Source organism: Dromiciops gliroides, chromosome 1 (genome assembly GCF_019393635.1).
Source record: "Dromiciops gliroides isolate mDroGli1 chromosome 1, mDroGli1.pri, whole genome shotgun sequence".
NCBI lineage: Eukaryota > Metazoa > Chordata > Mammalia > Microbiotheria > Microbiotheriidae > Dromiciops > Dromiciops gliroides.
The window spans coordinates 207253321-207273304 of NC_057861.1; the positions used below are offsets into that span (position 1 = coordinate 207253321).

General features: G+C 36.9%; 1 protein-coding gene across 1 annotated transcript in view; it reads left to right on the forward strand.

Annotated features, from left to right (window-relative positions):
• Positions 1-19984, forward strand: part of RTTN (rotatin) — a 251719-nt gene that overhangs the window by 50959 nt on the left and 180776 nt on the right. Inside the window, 4 exon segments of the mRNA XM_043993343.1 lie at positions 631-743; positions 3542-3668; positions 10275-10400; positions 10967-11083. Of these exon segments, the coding sequence (XP_043849278.1) occupies positions 631-743; positions 3542-3668; positions 10275-10400; positions 10967-11083 (483 nt within the window).

Below are 19984 nucleotides of genomic sequence, written 5' to 3' on the forward strand. Positions count from 1 at the left end.
ACCCTAAATCTAAATGTTTCTGCTTTAGACATTTTCATAATCCCGCATATATCTTTGAGGGCAGCAGCTATTCCATTCTTTGAACTTGTAACTGTAGCACCTAGCACCATGCCTGGCACATAGTGGGCACTATAATTCTTTTATATCATGATGCCTTATATACCAGATTCTTAATCCATATTTATTTAGTAAGTGAATAGGTTAATCACCCTGGGTATTTATTTATTGGATGATTACTGTGTTCCTAGCACTGCTCTGTGAGGACTACACAATTGGTAGAAGACGTTTTCATTTTCTGAAGAATTCGTAATCTAGCCAGGAATGCAAGATTTAAAATACATAAAAGAAAATAATCACAGATCCTGGCAATTCTATTGCATTTCTAAATTTAGTTATCACTGTACTTGGATAGAGTAAGTGCTGTTTGTGTGAGGATTTTTTTGATTTTTCTGACTCCAGTTCCATAGAGCTGAAAACTTAGTGTACTTATGTGAAAGTGTCCTGAAAAGAATGAGTAATGACCTCAGGGTCTAAGAATATTATAATTATTAGACACTGATCATTTGGCTGCTGAGGATTGTATAATACATGAATCTGACATTTTCCTATTGCATTCTGCATCTTTTCCAGGGAGAGAAGAATCTCTTTGAGTTAGTGGAGATGGCAAACCAAGCTATATCTAGCCTTTCTTATTGTCTGCACTTCCCGTTAATAAAGAAGATCATCTGTCTGTGTTCAAACATGTAATAATTCCATTCTCACAATGGTTACACTATATATGATAAGATTATTTATGCAGAGTCTGGTATTTCTTATAGGCTACAGAGGGGTCAGGTTGGCAGTATTTTCTAATCTTAAGAATTTTGTCTTTTTTTTTTTTTTTTTTTGCGAGGCAGTGGGGGTTAAGTGACTTGCCCAGGGTCACACAACTAGCAAGTGTCAAGTGTCTGAGGCCGGATTTGAACTCAGGTACTCCTGAATCCAGGGCCGGTGCTTTATCCACTGCGCCACCTAGCTGCCCCAGAATTTTGTCTTTTTGTAAGATTTTTCCCTTTAAAACTATTTTACCATATTAATTGCTATATAATAAAGAAGAAAACCGTTTAAATGTTCAAAATTATAGGCATAGGCCCATCCTAAAAATTATGATTGAATTTCTACCTAGTTATTTTGATATGTGTCTAAACCCATGGTTTCACATGCATTTAAATCAATTTTTTCCCCATTCAACAAATGTTTATTAAACATTGTGCTAATCAATAGAGTTATGAAGAAGAAATAAAAAAACAAAGCAAAATAAAACAATCCATACTCTTAAAGGGCCTACATTTGCTCCAGTGTCAGGCTGAGATTTACATTGAACACTTAAAGGTAGTGGAGTGGTCTGAAGGCCTGGATTTGGTTGACTTTTATAGTGGGATTCTTATCTGCTTGGGATTCACTGTATCTTCCTGGCAATGCCCAGAAACTTAAAGGGCTGACTATAGGTGAAGACCCTTCTTTCTCTCTAAGCAAAGACTGATAGTTATAAAGTTGAACATAGAGAGGGCATATTCTTATACCAGGGAATTCAACTGAAATGTGGGGATAAGCTTAGACAGGGGATAATAGCAGGACTTCTTCCAAATGGTCCAATCAGATAATACAAAAATGGTAGGGAAGGTTCCAACATAATTCTTATGATGTCTTTAGAGGTTTTGCCAACTACCCGAAGGAAATTTTCAAGTAAGAATTTTTTTAAAAAGTAACTCCTATTTCTTAAAACTGTAGTACAAGGCCATCTCCTCCAGGGAGTTTTCTTTAATATAATTCCACCAATTCTTTATAATTTATCAGCCTAATTCCTGATATAGCGTTTTCCATAATACTCTTCTGCAATAGCAATAGATCATATTTATATAAGTATATGTTATTTTGGATTGGACCTAGAATTTCTTGGTTTAGGGAATTTTTCTGTGAGTTAACTCTGTTAATGCAGATTGGTATCTGTTCTGTAACTTAGAGTATTAGTTTTCCTTATTTTAAAAAACTTTTTTACAGCACTCATTTTCTAATATATTTCTTGCCTACTCTCTCCTAGAGAGCTATTAATTATAACAAAGAAGAAAAAAGAAAGAAAAATGAGCAAAACTGACTAAGGCATTGATTAAATTCTACTTTACATTTGTATTGCTCTGTACCCATACTTGCCAATCTCTAAATTCATTAATTGTATAACAAGTTGTTATTAAAGATTCATATTGAGAACCTTGAGCTTCCTTATGTGCAGTGGTCAAAAATAATAACTTCTTGTTTTATTTAGGGTTGGATGGCCATTCTTATTTAGGACTCAGGTATTTCCATTAGATGGGAAATTGGAAAATCCATAGTCACTCCTATGGTTTTTATTTTATATATTTGTCAGCTATGCTAAACTAAGAATGAAAGAAAATACAGTATTTCCTAAGTTTTGTGTAATCTTCACATTATCACAAATCTGAAATAAACTGTCATTGATTTAATATCGGAGTATAGAATTTTCACTATAGCCATAGCTTATTTTAGACATGAAGACTATAGAATTAAAGACATATGAAAAACCTGACATATGATCCACCAAAGAACAATGAAAGCAATTAAGAATCAGAATCATTATATGTGATGAAAGACCAAAAAGGCCAACATTTATCTAACCTAGAAAATAAAAGGTAGAAGGTGCTAAACAAACAGTGGTTACTACCTATTTTCCATTTCTACTGCACATAGAATAGGAGTTAATTTAAATTACAGTAGCAAAAGGTTTATTTTAAACATGTGGAGATACAACTAGGTATGAATGAATTACTGAAGAAGTCAGTGGATTTTGTGCCCTGGAATCTCTTCAAGAACAAGTGATCACTGTTTCTGGGTCCATATTAGGTGTTCAGTAAATCCTCAAGGGTCATTTGAATGGGTTAGTTAGGTTAAATTCTAGAATTTCATGTAATTGTATTCAAGGGCAAAAAAGAGGTGGGAAGCTGTGATTTTATTTTTAGCCTTTTTTTGTTCCCAATCATACTTCTAATTTTGCTTCACTGTTTTAAACTGAGTTAGGGTGGTAAAGAAAATCCCATTCAGCTAAATCCTCTGGAATGTCATGATCATCCTTTACATCTTCCCTCTAGGTCTCTCATCTAATACAATCTGGTTTAATATTGTTTATGGTTTGTAAAATGCTCATCTTGTCAAGGCCTTTTCCCTATAGCTATATAATCTATATCTTAAAGGAATAGGCAGCCTATAACAAGAATGCATTGAGTAGTACTAGAATTAGAGAGATTATCTATCTATCTATATCTATCTATCTCTATTATTTTTTCCTCTACTTTCCTTTCTTGTATAAATATTTTCTTAGTCATTTTTTTCTTTTTTCACTAATAGTCTAGACTCTCCAGTGGGGCTAGCAGACATTGCTTAGCTCCATAGGTGGCACTTAGACTTTAAAAGATTGTTTTGTAATAAATCATTCTCAGTATCTTGTGTATAATACTAATTAGTTCATTTCAACTCATGTTTCTATTAGATGGAAATCTGCACAGACAAGCCCATTACTACAGGAAGAAATTCAAAAGGTGTTCCTGCATCTGTTATCATATCCTTTGCTACCTGTGAAAGTTGAAAGTTATCGCTGCTGCCTGGAAATGGTTCAGGTTGGAATGAAAACTTACTGTCTAAAAGAAAAAAGTTAAATGTTATTTTTCCCATTTTTTTGGATAAGGAAACTAAGACTCAAAAAGCTTAAATGGCACAACTATTAAGTGTCAAAGGACCCAAGGTTTCCTCTTAAGTCCAGAAACCAACATGAGAATATATTTCTGATTCCTCATAGTTATTAGTTTCCATTTGCTCAGTCCTAATTTTTAAGCAATGATTTTCTTCAGAGAGCTTCTGTACCTTCTCTTCCATTTGGCTTTTCAAGCTGTTGACTTTTTTTTTCATGACTTCCCTGCATCTCACTCATTTCTCTTTCCATTTTTTCCTCTACCTCTCTTACTTTATTTTTAAAGTCATTTTTGAGTGCTTCTATGACCTGAGACCAAATATTTTTCTTGGAAGCTTCGGATATAGGAGCTTTTACTTTGTTATCTTCTTCTGAGGGTGTATTTTGATCTTCCTTGTCACCAAAGAAACTTTCTAGGGTCTGTATTTTTTCCTGTCTGCTCATTTTCTAGCCTATTTCTTGACTTTTTTCTCATTCTTAAAGTGAGGCATTGCTTCTAGGATGCATTGTCCCAAGCTTCAGGGAGTCCAAGGTAGTATGATTTAAGGAGAAGCAGGTTCTTCATTCACCTGGCCTGTGTTCTGGTCTGCAAGCAGCCACAGGCCTGCTTGATCTTTTACCTGGGAATGCAATCCTGTTTCATCGTGACTTCAAGCTCCAGCACATCTGCATCCCTCCTCTACCTGGGCCGCTGCCCAATTACTTCTTGGGTCCGAGTGCGGGCACAACAGAGTCCCACTGCAGCACCAACAGAGACCCCTGTAATCTCCCCTGGCCAACTGCTTGACCCTTCACCATCCCTGGGCTGAGTTCCAGAAGCAGCTGTAGCTGCAGCATAGAGGCTCCTCTGGAATGGCCTGCCTGGGGCTGGTTCTGTATGGCTTGGCCATGGGGCTGTGCTCCACTCATACCACAGTATAACAGACCTTTCCTGCTAACCTTCTAAGCCGTCTTTGGCTGGAAAATGATCTTACCCTGTCCTTTGTGGGTTCTGCTGCTTCAGGAATTGTCTTATGCATTATTTGAAGGTATTTGAAGGGATTTGGGGGGAGAGGTCTGAGAGGTCACTGCCTTTCATCTGTCATCTTGGCTTCGCTCCCTAATATATTGAGAATATATTTCTGGCTCTTGAGATAGCATACATATATGTTTGGGGGCTAGTAGAGGGAGTACTGAGTTTAAGGAGTGGTACATTGGCCATTTTGTCTAGAATGAATATATGAAGGAAAGCAGTTGAAATTTTCATCTGAAATGTTAGTTTGGAATTAGATTTTGGAGGATTTTAAATGCCAAGCTAAACAGTTTTTATTTTAGAAGAAATACCCTAGGCGATTAGAGATTTGGTGAATACTTCTTCCCTCCCCCCCTTTTAAAAAATTTATTTAGAAATTTTATATTTTCCCCAATTACATATAAAAACAATTTTTAACGTCCATTTTAAAAAACTTTGTGTTTCAAATTCCCTTCCTCTCTCCCTCCCCACCTACCCCACCTTAAGAATGTCAGCAATTCAATATAAGTTATACACGTGTAATCATGCAAAACATTTCCATTTTCGTCAGTTTGAAAAAAAAACAGACAAAAAACCCTTAAGAACAAGAAACTAAAAAAAAATATGCATCAATCTGTATTCAGATACCATCAATTCTTTCTTTAGAGGTGGATTACATTTTTCATGTCCTTCAGAGTTGTCTTGGATCATTGTATTGCTGAGAATTGCTAAGTCATTCACAGCTGATCATCTTAGAATATTGCTGTTACTTTGTGTACAGTACATTTCTTGGTAAATACTTTTAATCAGGGGAGTGATATGGTCAGACCTGTGCTTTAAGAAGATTTTTTATTAGAACTCTGCAGAATAGATTGGAGAAGAGAGACACTAGGAACAGGAGACCATTGTTGTAGGCCAGGAGAATAATGATGAGTACCTGTACTTTGGTGCAAGTCTTTATGAGTTGGGAGGTTTTAATTTGCTTTGTTTGTTTTCTCTTGATTTTATGAAATTGGTTTAACACATTTCTTAAACTTGTTTGAATTTTAAGAACTAATTCAGTTAACATATAAGAATTCTATCAATGTAATTTTATATGTAGTTACTAAACCACTTAAAGTTTTTACTATGTAAAATATTTGCTCTGTAATATTAAATTAGTAAACATTACTGCTAGGAAAAGTTGAATTCTAGAAAACTGATTTATCATTCACTTCAGTTTTATAGTTTTGGATCTTCTGACCTTGGGTTTATCTTTTTTTTTTAATAAAGAAAATAATCAAGTATATTCAAATGTTAGGATTGGCCTTAATCCATCATTTCCTTAAGGCAATTCCATTTTACTTCATATTCCTTCTCTTAATGCACACCACACCCTAGATGGGCTGCATTACTATCTTCTGCTTCCATGCATTTTGCAGGCTACCCTTATTCCTGGAATTTCTTCCTGTCTCATCTCTGCCTTTCAGAATCCTTATCTTTATTTAAAGCTTAACTCTAGTGCCACCTCTTCTGTGAAGCCTTACTGGTTTGTGTCACCATACCTTCTGTGGGGACCAATTTTTAATTGGGGAGTGCTAGCTAAGCGGCTTGCCTCAATATTGGGGCAAGGAAGGAGACCGGCAGCCTCCCTCTAAACAGAACAAGATTTATTTTAACAAGAACGAACTTAAAAACAAAACACAAACAGGATCAGTAGGATCAAGGGAAAGGAAATAAAATGGGGAAAGGGAAATTATAATACCTGAAAAAATACCACCGCCCAGGAATCAGCTGAAAATACGCAGCAGAATGCCTGTCACTTTCCAGCTTCCACCTAGAATGTCCAATTCTCCTCCCCCAAACCTAGAAACTCCCCACACAGCCCCAGCCAATGGGATGGCCGCTCTGACAGTCACATGACTGCCCTCACTAGGCTTCCAATCATTATAATTTTGCCAGGGCCATGTAGGCGTTCGAGTGGTGATGACATGAGGTGCCAGAGCCCTGGCAATGGCTACAACCAGTGGGTGGAGCACAGTGCAGTCTGTGGAGCCCCAGGCCAGTGTGCCCTGAGGGATAAAAACCTTAAATAACAATTAATTCTTTACACTTCCTACCCACTGCTTCATTTTTCCTTTGTATTTACTTATCTCTATATATGCCATGCCCTGTAAGCTTCTTTAGGGCTGGGACATTTTTTTTTCCTTTACATCCTTAGCACAATTCTTTGTACACAATAGATGCTTAATAAATGTCTTTTGAGTTAAATTGAATTAAATTTGCTTAACTGTAATGGCCTTTGGACTCTAGGTGGCACCTATTGTGCATGACTAAAAAAAATTACTATATGCAAATGTTTTTTAAATTTGTCATTTACTCTTAGCCAAACTGTCATTTTAGAAGCTTTTTAAGAAGTCATGGCGGTGGGGGCAGCTAGGTGGTGCAGTGGATAAAGCACTGGCCCTGGATTCAGGAGTACCTGAGTTCAAATTCGGCCTCAGACACTTGACACTTACTAGCTGTGTGACCATGGGCAAGTCACTTAACCCCCACTGCCTTGCAAAAAAAAAAAAAAAGAAGAAGAAGCCATGGGGGAGGGGCAGCTAGGTGGAACAGTGGATAAAGTACCGGCCCTGGATTCAGGAGGACCTGAGTTCAAATCTGGCCTCAGACACGTACTAGCTGTGTGACCCTGGGCAAGTCACTTAACCCTCATTGCTCTGAAAAAAAAAATAGGGGGCAGCTAGGTGGTGCAGTAGATAAAGCACCAGCCCTGGGTTCAGGAGGACATTAGTTCAAATCCGGTCTCAGACACTTGACACCAGCTGTGTGACTCTGGGCAAGTCACTTAACCCTCAATGCCCCACAAACAAACAAAAAAATTAAAGAAGTCATGGCTGCTGACTTCATTTTTTTGATTCCTGAAGGTAAAATAAAAATCTTGAGGTTAAGATTTGTAGAACATAAAATACTAGAGATCATGTATTCCTGTCATTTTACATAGGAGAAAAATAAAATCTAGAGAAGATAAGTGATTTTATAAGTATGTCTCTAGGAGAGTATGCTAGGGATCTGTCCTTGGCTCTGTGATATTTAACATTTTTATTAGTCATTTGGATAAGGGCATAGATGACATGCTTATTAGATTTCCATATGTCAGAAAGAGGGGAGCGATAGCTCACATGTTGGATGACAGCCAGAATTCAAAAAGATCTTGACAAGGCAGAATGTTTGACTGATTTTAATAAAATCAAATTTAATAGGGATAAATGTAAATTCTTATGTTTAGAAGTAGACTTCTGCAAGGAGGTGTGACTACATAGCAATTCATCTGTGTTTCAAACTCAGTATGAGTAAATACTGTAATATGGCAATCAAGAAAGCTAATTAATTTTTATGTTCTATTCATGGATCATAGTGTCTGGGACTATTAAGGTGACAGCCCCATTATACCCTTTCTTAGATCAGATCTGGAGCATTATGTTCAGTTTTGGGAAGAATATTTTAGGAAAGACATTAGGAAAGTAGAAAGACTCAGAGGAGGGTAACAAGGATGATCAAAGACCTTGATATAATGTAATATGAAGGAAGTTGAGGATAGAAGCCATGGGGGAAGGGACATATCATAGCTGTGTTTATATATATGAAAGGATACCAAATGGAATAGAATTTAGATTTTCTTTGTGAGCCCCCCAAGGAAAAGCTAGAAGCAATGGATAGAAGATATAAAGAAGCAGATTTAGACTTTACATAAGGAGAAAACTCCCTAACAAAATTACCTAAAATTGGAGTGGGCTACACTTCTTGCTAGAGTTTAAGACTGAATGAACCCTTTTCCGTTATGTTGTAAAAGGGAATATTTGCTCAGGTACAGGTTGATGACCTCTCAGATCTCTTGTAACACTGAAATCTTGTGATTATGTGACTTTTCCCCCATGTGGCATTTAAGAACAGAGTCAAGACTAGGACCACACAAATTGACTTCAACCTAAATTTTTGGGCTACTCACATGTTAGTCCCTTTCACATACTTCAGGGTGCAGCTGCACTGGCTTTGACATTCCTTTACAAGACCTATCTTCTTTCTATGAGACTTTGCACATACTGTTGGTCCTAATGCTTGGAATGTACTTCTACACCTCCATTATTAATTTCCTTCAAAATTTAGCTCAAATACTACTTCATATATGAAGCCTTTCCTGATTCATCCAGCTGCTAGTACCTTCCCCTGCTGAAATTGACTTGTATTTATTTTGTACTTACTTATGTGTATGCATGTTATATCTTTAAAAGGATGTAAGCTCCTTGAGGGAAGAGACTGTTTCATTTTGTCTTTGTATCCCCAGTGCCTGGTATACAGTAGATCCTTTAAGTGATGTGTAATACCTTGTGTGTTAGAAAATACATATTACTGTATACAGATTACTGATACTATTTAATACCCAGTACTCAAATTGATCTATGATATCATTAATTTGGAAATTTCTTGCAACAGTGCAGATTATAATCCATCCATTATCAACCATCCTTTCTAACTCTTGTTTTTGGTACTCCTATAAATTTTCCTCAGAGGCTCCGCATAATGTGTTGGAGGTTCTCCATGCTTTCTTCTGATATTTCCAGGGTATCAGTGGAGCACTCTGGCTGTCCACCCATGACAAATGATCAGCTCTTTTTCATGTGACCCATATGTCTTCTCTTCCTATAATATAGTATCTTAATAACATCTTTAATCCTGCTCTTTAGAGTTACTCATATATGCTATAGAATTTTAACACCCAACATTCTTTTTCCCATTGTCCATGGTGCTCATGATTGCCTTCATTTTTTGGAGGCAATCTTATTCCCTGACTTGTTGCCATATAACAGTGTTGGTAAATATACTGGTATTAAAACATGGACATTTGCTTTTCTAGGAAGTGTGGGAAAAGAGCTATGTAGATTCATAAAAGCAATTCAGTCAGCTCTTCTGTTGTTCAGCTTTGGGCCCAATACATTATTCAATTGCAGTCTTTACTGTCCATCTCAGAAAAACCTCTGAATGGACAAACCCTAATAAAAATACAATAAAAATAGATAGCATTACTTTTTTTGGATAACATTACATTTTAAAACTAACCATGTATCCTGCATATTGGATCAGGCTCCTGTTTCTATTTGAGTTGACCCCCATGCATTATACCACTATGCCTCTAAATTGGCAGTGGACTTTGTGTTACAGTGTGAATTTGCTTTATTTATTTTTACTTTTATTTAATTTCTTAAGCAAAATACTGTCAAAATAATTCTAATTACAGTTCCTATATTTCTTTATGCTTATAAACTAATATAAATTGTAACCATATGATCAGTGAATTAGTGGCTTTGGAATAATTTTCTGAGGCCTTTTCCCATTATATTGGACTTTCAAGTTATTTTGTAAAAAGTTTTCATCTAAATTTCTGGTTAAGCTAACAAAAAAGTGCTATACTTCAAAAAAAATAAATAGAAGAAAGTGGGAAATTCTTCTAAAGTTCACGGTTGTTAATCTTATCTTTTTAATATTTTAACAATTCTTTTAAAGCATTGTTTAGGCATCAACACTGTGACAACCTCAGGACATTCAATCTGTCATGAAGTTAATTTTCTACTTCATCCAAAAGTACTATATGAAATGTGCACATTTGGTCTTCAAGAATCTAAAGATGAGGTATGTAGTAACACTAAACTGAAAGAATTCTTTTATTCTGTGGATTGAATTGGAGGAAAAACCTTAAGTTTCTAATAATAGCTGAGTGGATTTTATTTTAAGCTCAAAAGAAATTGCCTTTTGAATAGACTGAGTAAATGTTTTGCTTAAGTAGTGGGAAATATTTGGAGAATGTGACAATTATACCATTAAAAAAAAAACAAACAAAACCAAAAACACCCAAAAAACTTGTGTTGTGAGAATTCAGGTCATTTTTTTTTCTCCTCTTATAGTTTTCATCCAGAAGAGAAAAGATAGAGATTTGCTAAATTATTAAGGAAAATTGATTCCTTTATGTAAAGAAAAACTCCAGACTTTAAGGGTCAAGAATAGAATGTGTTAAGGGAAGATACTTAGTTAAGAATGCTATGTGACAATATACCATAGTGTTGAAATTGAAGTCATTTTTAAGATATGTTGTTATACATTTGAAATTTATTTATTGCTCTAATCTGGGTATACATAGCTTACCTTGCCAGTATTCGATTTCTCATTTCATTGAATAGCTTCATCTTTGTTTTGAGCAGGTGAACTCTATTGTCAAGAATATTCTGATATATTTGCTTCAGGGACAATTGATTATGACAACATTGACCTGGAACAAGTTTATTGAGTCTCTTTGTCCTGTTGTTCCAATTCTACAGGTACTTTGTGCTTTTCTGCTTTTAAGATACTATTTATCTTGGGCTGAGTATGATTGATTTTTAAAACATTCTTTCAGGAAAACTGTCACATTATAATAGAAATTTTCAAAAGACCAAAATTCAAGGTGTCTAAGAATAGGAAATGTACCAGTAAATCTTGTTTCTGGCAGAAGCTTAAACAACAGTAGCTAATTTGTACACAATTTATGTATTCAAGGGGTAGGTGAAAGAGTGAATTTGGTGACCTTTGAGATTTTAACATCAATTACTCTATACAAGGAGCTCAGAGTGGTTTACAAATTTAACATACCCATTAAATAATTAATAAAATCATAAACTCATAGACTCATAGACTTAGAGCTGGAAGGGACCTTAGGTTATTGAATCCAACACTTACATTTTTTTTTTTTTGCGGGGCAATGGGGCTTAAGTGACTTGCCCAAGGTCACACAGCTAGTAAGTGTCAAGTGTCTGAGGCCGGATTTGAACTCAGGAACTCCTGAATCCAGGGCCAGTGCTTTATCCACTGCGCCACCTAGCCGCCCCCACTTACATTTTTTACAAATGAGAAAACTAAGACTAAACAAAAATAGGTGATTTGCCCAGGGTTACATAGCTAGTAAGTATCTGAGATGGAATTTGGATCCAGGTCTTCCTGATTCCAGATTCCCCACTCTATTCACTATGTCATGAAGCCTTTGTCATTAATTCTCTTATTTAGTATAAGAGTTAGACAGTGCAGTTAACTGGCAATGGAGAGGCATCTGTGCCCTATTAGTCTGTGGTTTCTATGTTACTGGGTGGATATGTCTGTCTTCAGGCCTAGAAAACTATGTAACTATATCCTGTCTTAGCTAGACAGTGGGAGGGGAGGATCCATACAATGGAATGCATTGTGCCTTACATATTTTTATTTCTTTCTTCAGAAACTTATCAAGATTTGCCATTCGAACATATACTTTTATTAATAGAAGTAATATGACATTACTTTTGGATGCCATTTGGAAAAATATATGGATTTGATAAATGGTTAAGCCTAAAGTCATAAAAATTAATGGCAGGATTGGGCATATTACTGTACTGTAAATGATTTGCCAAATTTCTCCATATTTATAAATATGATACCTTTTAAAGAAACTTTAGCTCAATGTTAATTTTAATTTTTATTATCAAGTAATATTTATTGAATATATATATATGTATATAAGTAGTACTCTGGTAACATGTATTGGTTACACATTGAGTCTGATGAATCTTCCTTTTAGGAGAAAATTTTTTGAGATCCTGATTTGCATTTACTTTCTAAGGGAAGTAAAATAGCCACAGAAATGGTTTGTCAAGCATAAGATATATCATAGCTAAGAGTTTTCTAATCAATTTATACTTGTTTATTCCTGATAATTTATTAGCTTCTTTTTTATTAAATCAGCACATTTAGAGTACCTGCTAAATACATGATATTTAATATCCCGCCCCCACCTCCACCCCCAATATTTTCATATTGCTAGTACTTTGTCATTCGCATAGTAAGATACTGCTACAACCCTGGTGCAGGTGCTTATCATCTCACACCCAGACTTTTGCAATAGCCTGATGATGGGTCTGCCAGCCACAAGTCTCTCCCCATCCCAGCCCATCTTCCATTCAAACACCAAAGTCATTTTCCCAGTGTTTGTCTGATTATGTCACCCTTTTATTCAGTTAACTTCAGTGGCTCCTTGTCACCTCTGGGATCAGATATAAAATCTCTTTGGCATTGAAAGCTTTTTGTAACCTGCAATAGGCTCCCCCTCTTTAATTTTATTTTTTAGATATCATCCCATCATAGTTAACTTATACCTGTGTTTTCTAGGTATACTCCTTCTAATTGCCCTAATAATGATAAAATTCTTAGGAATTACATGTATCATCTTCTCATATAGGAATATAAACAGTGTAACCTTATTGAATCTCTTATGATTGTTCTTTCCTGTTACCTTTTTATGCTTCTCTTTAGTCTTGTATTTGAAAGTCAAATTTATTTGTTATTAGCTCTGGTCTTTTCATCAGGAATGCTTGAAAGTCCTCTATTTCATTAAATATTAATTTTTTCCCCTCTGAAGTATTATATTCAGTTTTGCTGGGTAGGTGATTCTTGGTTGTAATCCTCGTTCTTTTGCCCTCTAGAGAATCATCTTCCAGGGCCTCTAATTTAATGTAGAAGCTGCTAAATCTTTTGTTATTCTGACTGTGGTTCCATGATAGTTGAATTGTATTTTTTCTGGCTGCTTGGAGTATTTTCTCCTTGACCTGGAAACTCTCAAATTGGCTCCAATCTTTCTAGAGTTTTCATTTTGGAACTCTTTGAGGAGGTAACTGGTAGATTCTTTCAATTTCTATTTTACATTCTGGTTCTATGATACCAGGGTAATTTCTTGAAATATGATGGAAGGGGCAGCTAGGTGGCACAGTGGATAAAACACCGACCCTGGATTCAGGAGGACCTGAGTTCAAATTCAGCCTTAGATACTTGACACTTACTAGCTCTGTGATCCTGGGCAATTTACTTAACCCTCATTTTCCTGAAAAAAAAAAAAAAAGAAAAAGAAAAGAAATAGGATAGAAAACAGATCTCAATAACTTATAAATGATCTCTCCTGGATCTGTTTTCCTGATCAGTTGTTTTTCCAATGAGATATTTTTCATCTTCTATTTTTTTATTCTTTTGATTTATTCTTGATGTTTTATGGAGTTATTAGCTTCTACTTCCACAGTTCTAATTCTTAATGATTTATCTTCTTCAGTGGGTTTTGCACTTCCCTTTCCATTTGTCCAATTAAACTTTTTAAGGAGTTCTTTTCTTCAGTGAATTTTTGTACCTTTTTTTTTCATTTGGCCAATTTTGCTTTTAGATGAATTTTCTCTTCTGTATATTTTTGTGCTTTTACTATTGTTTTTTAATGTGTTATTTTCTTCAGTAGAGTGTGTGTGTATTTGTCTTCTTTACCAAGCTGTTTACTCTTTTTTTATGATTTTCTTGCATAACTGTCATTTTATCCCCCAATTTTTTCTGTATCTCTCTTATTTTTTAGGTCTTTCAGGAATTCACATTTTTCTTTGAGGCTTTGCATATAGATATTTTGACTAAGTTTGCATTTTGGTCCTCCCTGTCACTATAGTAACTTTCTGTAGTTAAGTTCTTTTTGTTTCCAGCCAATGACTTGAATTTTAACAATGTTAAAGTTGGGCTCTGCTACTGGGGTTGAGGGGGCACTGTCCCAAGCTTCAGGTGTTTTTGTGCTACTGTTTTCAGAGATATTTCTGGGGGTCTGTGAGTTTTCAGTTCTAAGGTGGTATGATTTAAGGAGAGGTGTGGTCACTGATCTTCTGGCCTATGCTCTTATTTATGAGCTACCATAACCACTCTTTTCTGTCCTGGAACTGTGACCAAGGTCCCTGCTCCTGCTAGTGCTTCTCCTTGCCCTGGGACAGTGACTCATAATTGCATATGGGCATTGTGACAGAGTCCTCTACCAACTGCCAGCAAAGGGTCCCATGTAATCTCCTGACTAGCTATCCAACCTTCTTAGCTCTGTGGGCTTAGAACTCTAGAAGCCATAATTGTTGATTCAGCTGTTCCCAAGGCCTCCTGCTCATGGCCTGCACTGGACTGTGCTCTACTCTTACCCAGTGAGATAGACCTTTCCTGCTAACCTTCTAAATTGACTTGGGCTTCAAAGTTTTTTCATCCTGTCCTTTTGTTGGTTCTTTGGCTCCAAATTCATCTTGAGGCATTATTTTCAACTTTGTTTAGAGAGGAATTTGGGAGAGCTCAGGTGACTCCCTACCTTTACTCCACCATCTTCTCTCTGCCCCCTCCTATTAGCATTTTTTAGAGAAATCTGGTGGTACAATGCAAAGTATATTGGGCCTGGAGATAGGAAGAACTGAGTTCAAATCTAACCTCAAACTTAATAACAAATAACTTAATAGTTATTTGACCCTGGGCAAGCCACTAACTGTTTGATTCAGTTTCTTCACTTGAAAAATTGAAATAATAAGTAGTACCTACCTCACAGAGTTGTTGTGAGGCTCAAATAAGATAATATTTATTTAAAAAAAGTGCTGAGTACAGTCCCTGGCATCTAGTAGGTGCTATGTAAATGCTTATTCACTTCCTCTTTCCTTAGTAAGCACTTTCTATGTGCAACATACTGTGTTAAACACTAGGGCTACAAAGAAATATAAAACATCATTTGTGCCTTTAAGGAACAATTATTCTAAAGGGAAGAGACAACATGTACATAGTTATGTATTATGTAAGATAAACACAAAATGGATGGAAGGTAATCTTAGAAGGAAGGCACTAGCAGTGGGAGGATTGAGAAGGGATTCCTACAGAATATGAACTAAGTTGAGTCTTGAAGGAAGTTAGGGAAGCCAGTTGGTGGAGATGAGAAAAGCATTATAGGCATGGAGGACAAGCCAGTGAAAAGGCATGGGGCTAGAAGATGGAGAATGGTATACAAGGTATAGCAGAGAGGCCAGTGTCACTGGATCAGAGGATATGTGAGAGGGAGGTAAGTGTTAGATGACTGGAAAGGCAGGAGGGGCCAGGTTGTGAAGAGTTTTGAATGCCAAACAGAGAATCTTACATTTGTTCCTGGAGTTGATAGAGAACCACTGGTGTTTTAATGAATGGCGTGTGTTTGTTTGTGTGTGTGTGTGTGTGTGTGTGTGTGTGATGTGATCAGATCTTCACTTTAAGAGGATTAATTTGAAAGCTGAATGGAAGATGGGCTGGAGGTGGGGAGAGACTTGAGGCAAGGACACCAAGTGGAAGTTTATTGCATTAATCTAACCATGAAGTGATGAGAGCCTGTACCAAGGGTGATATTTCTATCTTTCTTTCTCTCTTTCTTTCTTTCTTTTTTTTTTTTTTTTTGATGTTAGTTTCACAGGTGAGAAGGGTGTGTATACAAAGATAGTGTGAAGGTAAAAATGACAGGAGTTGGCATCATATTGAATATGGGGGAAGAAAGAGTAAGAAATCAAGTCTGATACTTAGGTTGTGAGCTTAGTTGATTGGAAGTATGGTGATGCCCTGGAAAGTATGGAAATTTGGAAGATGGCAGGGAGCGTTTTTGGGGAAAAGATGATGAGTTTAGTTTTGAACATAATGAGTTTGTCTATGAGGCATGTAGTTGAAGTTATCCAATAGATGGGAGAGTAGAGATCAGGAGAGAGGTTAGGACTGGATAAGTAGATCTGAGAATCATCAAAACAACACAGAAGGAGAAGAGAAGGCCCAGTACAGAGCACTGGGGAACACCTATAGTCTTACATCTCCAGCTGCCTATTGGACATCTCAAACTGGACATTCTATAGACGTTTTAAAATCAATATGTCCAAAGCTGAACTCCACTTTTCTTCCAAATTCTCTCCTTTTCCTAACTTTTGTATTACTATTGAGAGGATTGTAGTCCTCCCTGTCCTCTTGGTTCACAATCTAGGTGTTACCCTTGACTCCTCATTCTTTCTTACCCTCCTTTCCACTGTATCCAATTTTTTGCTAAGGCCTGTCAATTTTCTGTTCATAAAATGTCTCCCTTCTCTCCTCTGACACCATCACTACTTTAGGGCAGGCCCTAATTACCTCATACCTGGACTAATGCAGTAGTCTTTTCCTTGACCTCTCTGCCATAAATCTCTGCCATAAATCTCCAGTCCATTTTCCTCTCTGCTATCAAAATAATCACCTTAAAGCACAGGTCTGATATTGTTACCACTCTCTTATACCACATTCAATAAATTCCAGTGGTTCCTTCTAGGAGTCTTTGACTTTTAGGATCAAATATAAAGTCTTCTGTTTGATTTTCAAAACCACTCATAACTTGCTCCCCTGCATCCCACCTTTCTATTCTTCTTATATCCTATTCTCCCCTCACTGATGGCTTAAGGAGCTGACCTGGAAGCAGATTTAATGGTTTGAGGAACATTTTTTTATTTTTATTTTGGCTATAGAAATGTGTTTTATTTGGAGCATATGTAGTTTCAGAAAGAAGACTTGCCCATTTAATTGTAGGTGGGGCTTCATTCATTTAGGCTAGAGTTAAAATGAACTTGCATTCCCTGAGTTCAGTAGAACTCAGTAGAAAAGTGAAGTCAGCATAGAATTAGAACTCGCCACAGATCATTAGGAATAATTTACAGTAATTCTCAAGGCTCTTGGATCATTGCACTGCTGAGAGTAGTTAGGTCATTCACAATTGCTCATTGAACAATACTGCTGTCACTACGTACAATGTCCTCCCAGCTCTGCTCACTTCACTATACATCAATGTTCATTTCGAGGGTCATCCTGTTTGTTATTTCCTGTAGCATAAGACCATTCCACTACAATCATATAGTACAGCTTGATGGACATTCCCTTGATTCTCAATTCTTAGCCTCCACCAAGAGTTGCTATAAATATTTTTTGTACAATTTTTCCCCGTTTTCTCTTTTTCATGATTACTATTGTTAACTGTTTCCCTTCCATCCTATTCCCTTCCCCATGATATTTATTCTATTATCCATCTTCTTTCATCCTATCACTCTTTTTTTTTTTTTTTTTGGTGAAGCAATTGGGGTTAAGTGACTTGCCCAGGGTCACAGAGCTAGTAAGTGTTAAGTGTCTGAGGCCGGATTTGAACTCAGGTCCTCCTGACTCCAGGGCCAGTGCTCTATCCACTGCACCACCTAGCTGCCCCCCCTATCACTCTTTGAAAGGGATTTGCTTTTGTCTGTCCCCTCCCCCACTCTGCCCTTCCTTCTTTTGCCCCTCTCTCTTTATCCCCTTCCCCTCCTATTTCCCTGCAGGGCTAGAGAGATTACTCTATCCAATTGAGTGTGTACATTATTCTCTCCTTGAGTTTATTCTAATGAGATTGAGGTCTTTGAGCCAATTCTGATGAGTGTTAGGGTCATTTACTGACTTGATTAAACAGATTACTCCACCCAGTTGAGTGTGTCTGTTAGTCCCTCCTTGAGGCAGCTCTGATGAATTTAAGGTCTTTGAGCCTTTTCTGATGAGTGTAAAATTCATTTACTGCCTTGCTCCTTCCCCATCTCTTCCCCCACTCCATAAGCATTATCCTGCTTCTTTCATGTAGGACTTCACCTCTGCCCCTCCCCCTTCCCCTCCCCAGCGAATTCCCCTCACCCCTCAATCCAACCCCAAAGATGTCATCACTTAGCTAAGTGACACAGTGGACAAAGCATCCACCCTGGACACAGGGGGATCCCAGCCAAAACCCAGCCTCAGATGCAAGACAGTCTCCCACTGTACGACCCTAGGTATGTCCCCCAGCTCCAATTTTTTATGGTTCTCTAGGGTCTTGTATTTGAAAGTCATATTTGCCATTCAGTTCAGGTCTTTTCATCACAAATATCTGAAAGTCTTCTTTTTCATCAAAGTTCCATTTTTTCCGCTGAAAGATTATGCTGAGTTTTGCTGGGTAGGTGATTCTTGGTTGTAATCCCATTTCCTTTGCCCTCTGGAATATCATATTCCATGCCCTCTGGTCCTTTAATATGATAGATCTTGTGCTATCCTGACTGGGGCTCCACAGTACTTGAATTCTTTTGTTTTGGCAGCTTGCAATATTTTCTCCTTGACCTGAGAGCTCTGGAATTTGGCTATAATATTCCTAGAGTTTTCCTTTTGGGATCTCTTTCTGGAGGTGATTGGTGGGTTCTTTCAATTTCTATTTTAGCTTCTTCTTCTAGAATTTTAGGGCAATTTTCCCTGACAATTTCTTGGAAGATGGTATCTAAGCTCTTTCCTTGATGGTTTTCAGGGTAGACCAATAATTTTCAAATGATCTCTCCTGGACCTGTTTTCCAGGTCAGCAGTTTTTCCCAGAAGATATTTCACATTGCCCTCTATTTTTTTATTCATTTGGATTTGCTTTATGGTGTCTTGGTTTCTCATAAAATCACTGGCTTCCATTTGTTCACTCCTAATTCTTAGGCAATTATTTTCATCAGAGAGCTTTTGTACTTCCTTTCCATTGGGCCAATTTGACTTTTCAAGCTGTTGACTTTTTTCTCATGTCTTTCCTGCATCTCCCTCATTTCTCTTGATCCAAGACAATCCCAAGGAACTAATGAGGAAGCTTACTATGCACCCCTATTGAAAGAACTGATAAACAGAACACTTGTGGATTGTACATATACAACCTGGTTGCAGTCTTGTGGAGGGGGGAAGAAAGGGAGGGAGGAGGGAGAAAAATTTGAACTCTAAATCTTATGAAAATGAATGTTGAAAACTACCCCTATATGTAACTGGAAAATAAATGTTTGTTGCTAAGAAAAAAAAAATTCTCAAGGCTCTCCAGTTCAAGATCCTGAGCTGTTGCCCTAGGAGTCTGAGGGGAGCTGGTGGTGATGGTTTGACTTGTTTAGCAAATCCCTGAGTTGGGGTCCTTTCTACCAGGGGCTCCCAATTGGCTTCAGCCCTAGTTAGACTCCCAAGTTAAACTGATTTAGTGGCCTCAGCTTCCTTTGTAGCTGGGGCCACAAACCCACTTTCACAACATTGCAGATGAACCATATTTCATTTGTACCTAAATCATTCTCTAACTCAAAAGATAGTCCATTTCATTCCATTTTATACATTTTTTTTTTTTAATCAGGAAGTTCTTCCTTTCATTGAACCAAAAATCTGTCTGTCACTTCCTATGAGACTATATTTATGGGGCCAATCAAGATAAATCAAATTCTTCCAGATGAAATGACATTGGTCATTTTTTGCCTAAGTTTTCTCAATCCTGAGCTACTTCAAGTCCTTATATCATCTTTTCTAGTTCATCTTTTTTAAAAAATTTAAAATTTTGTAAATTTTTTTTACACTTTTTAAGGTTCTGTGCTTTGGATAAT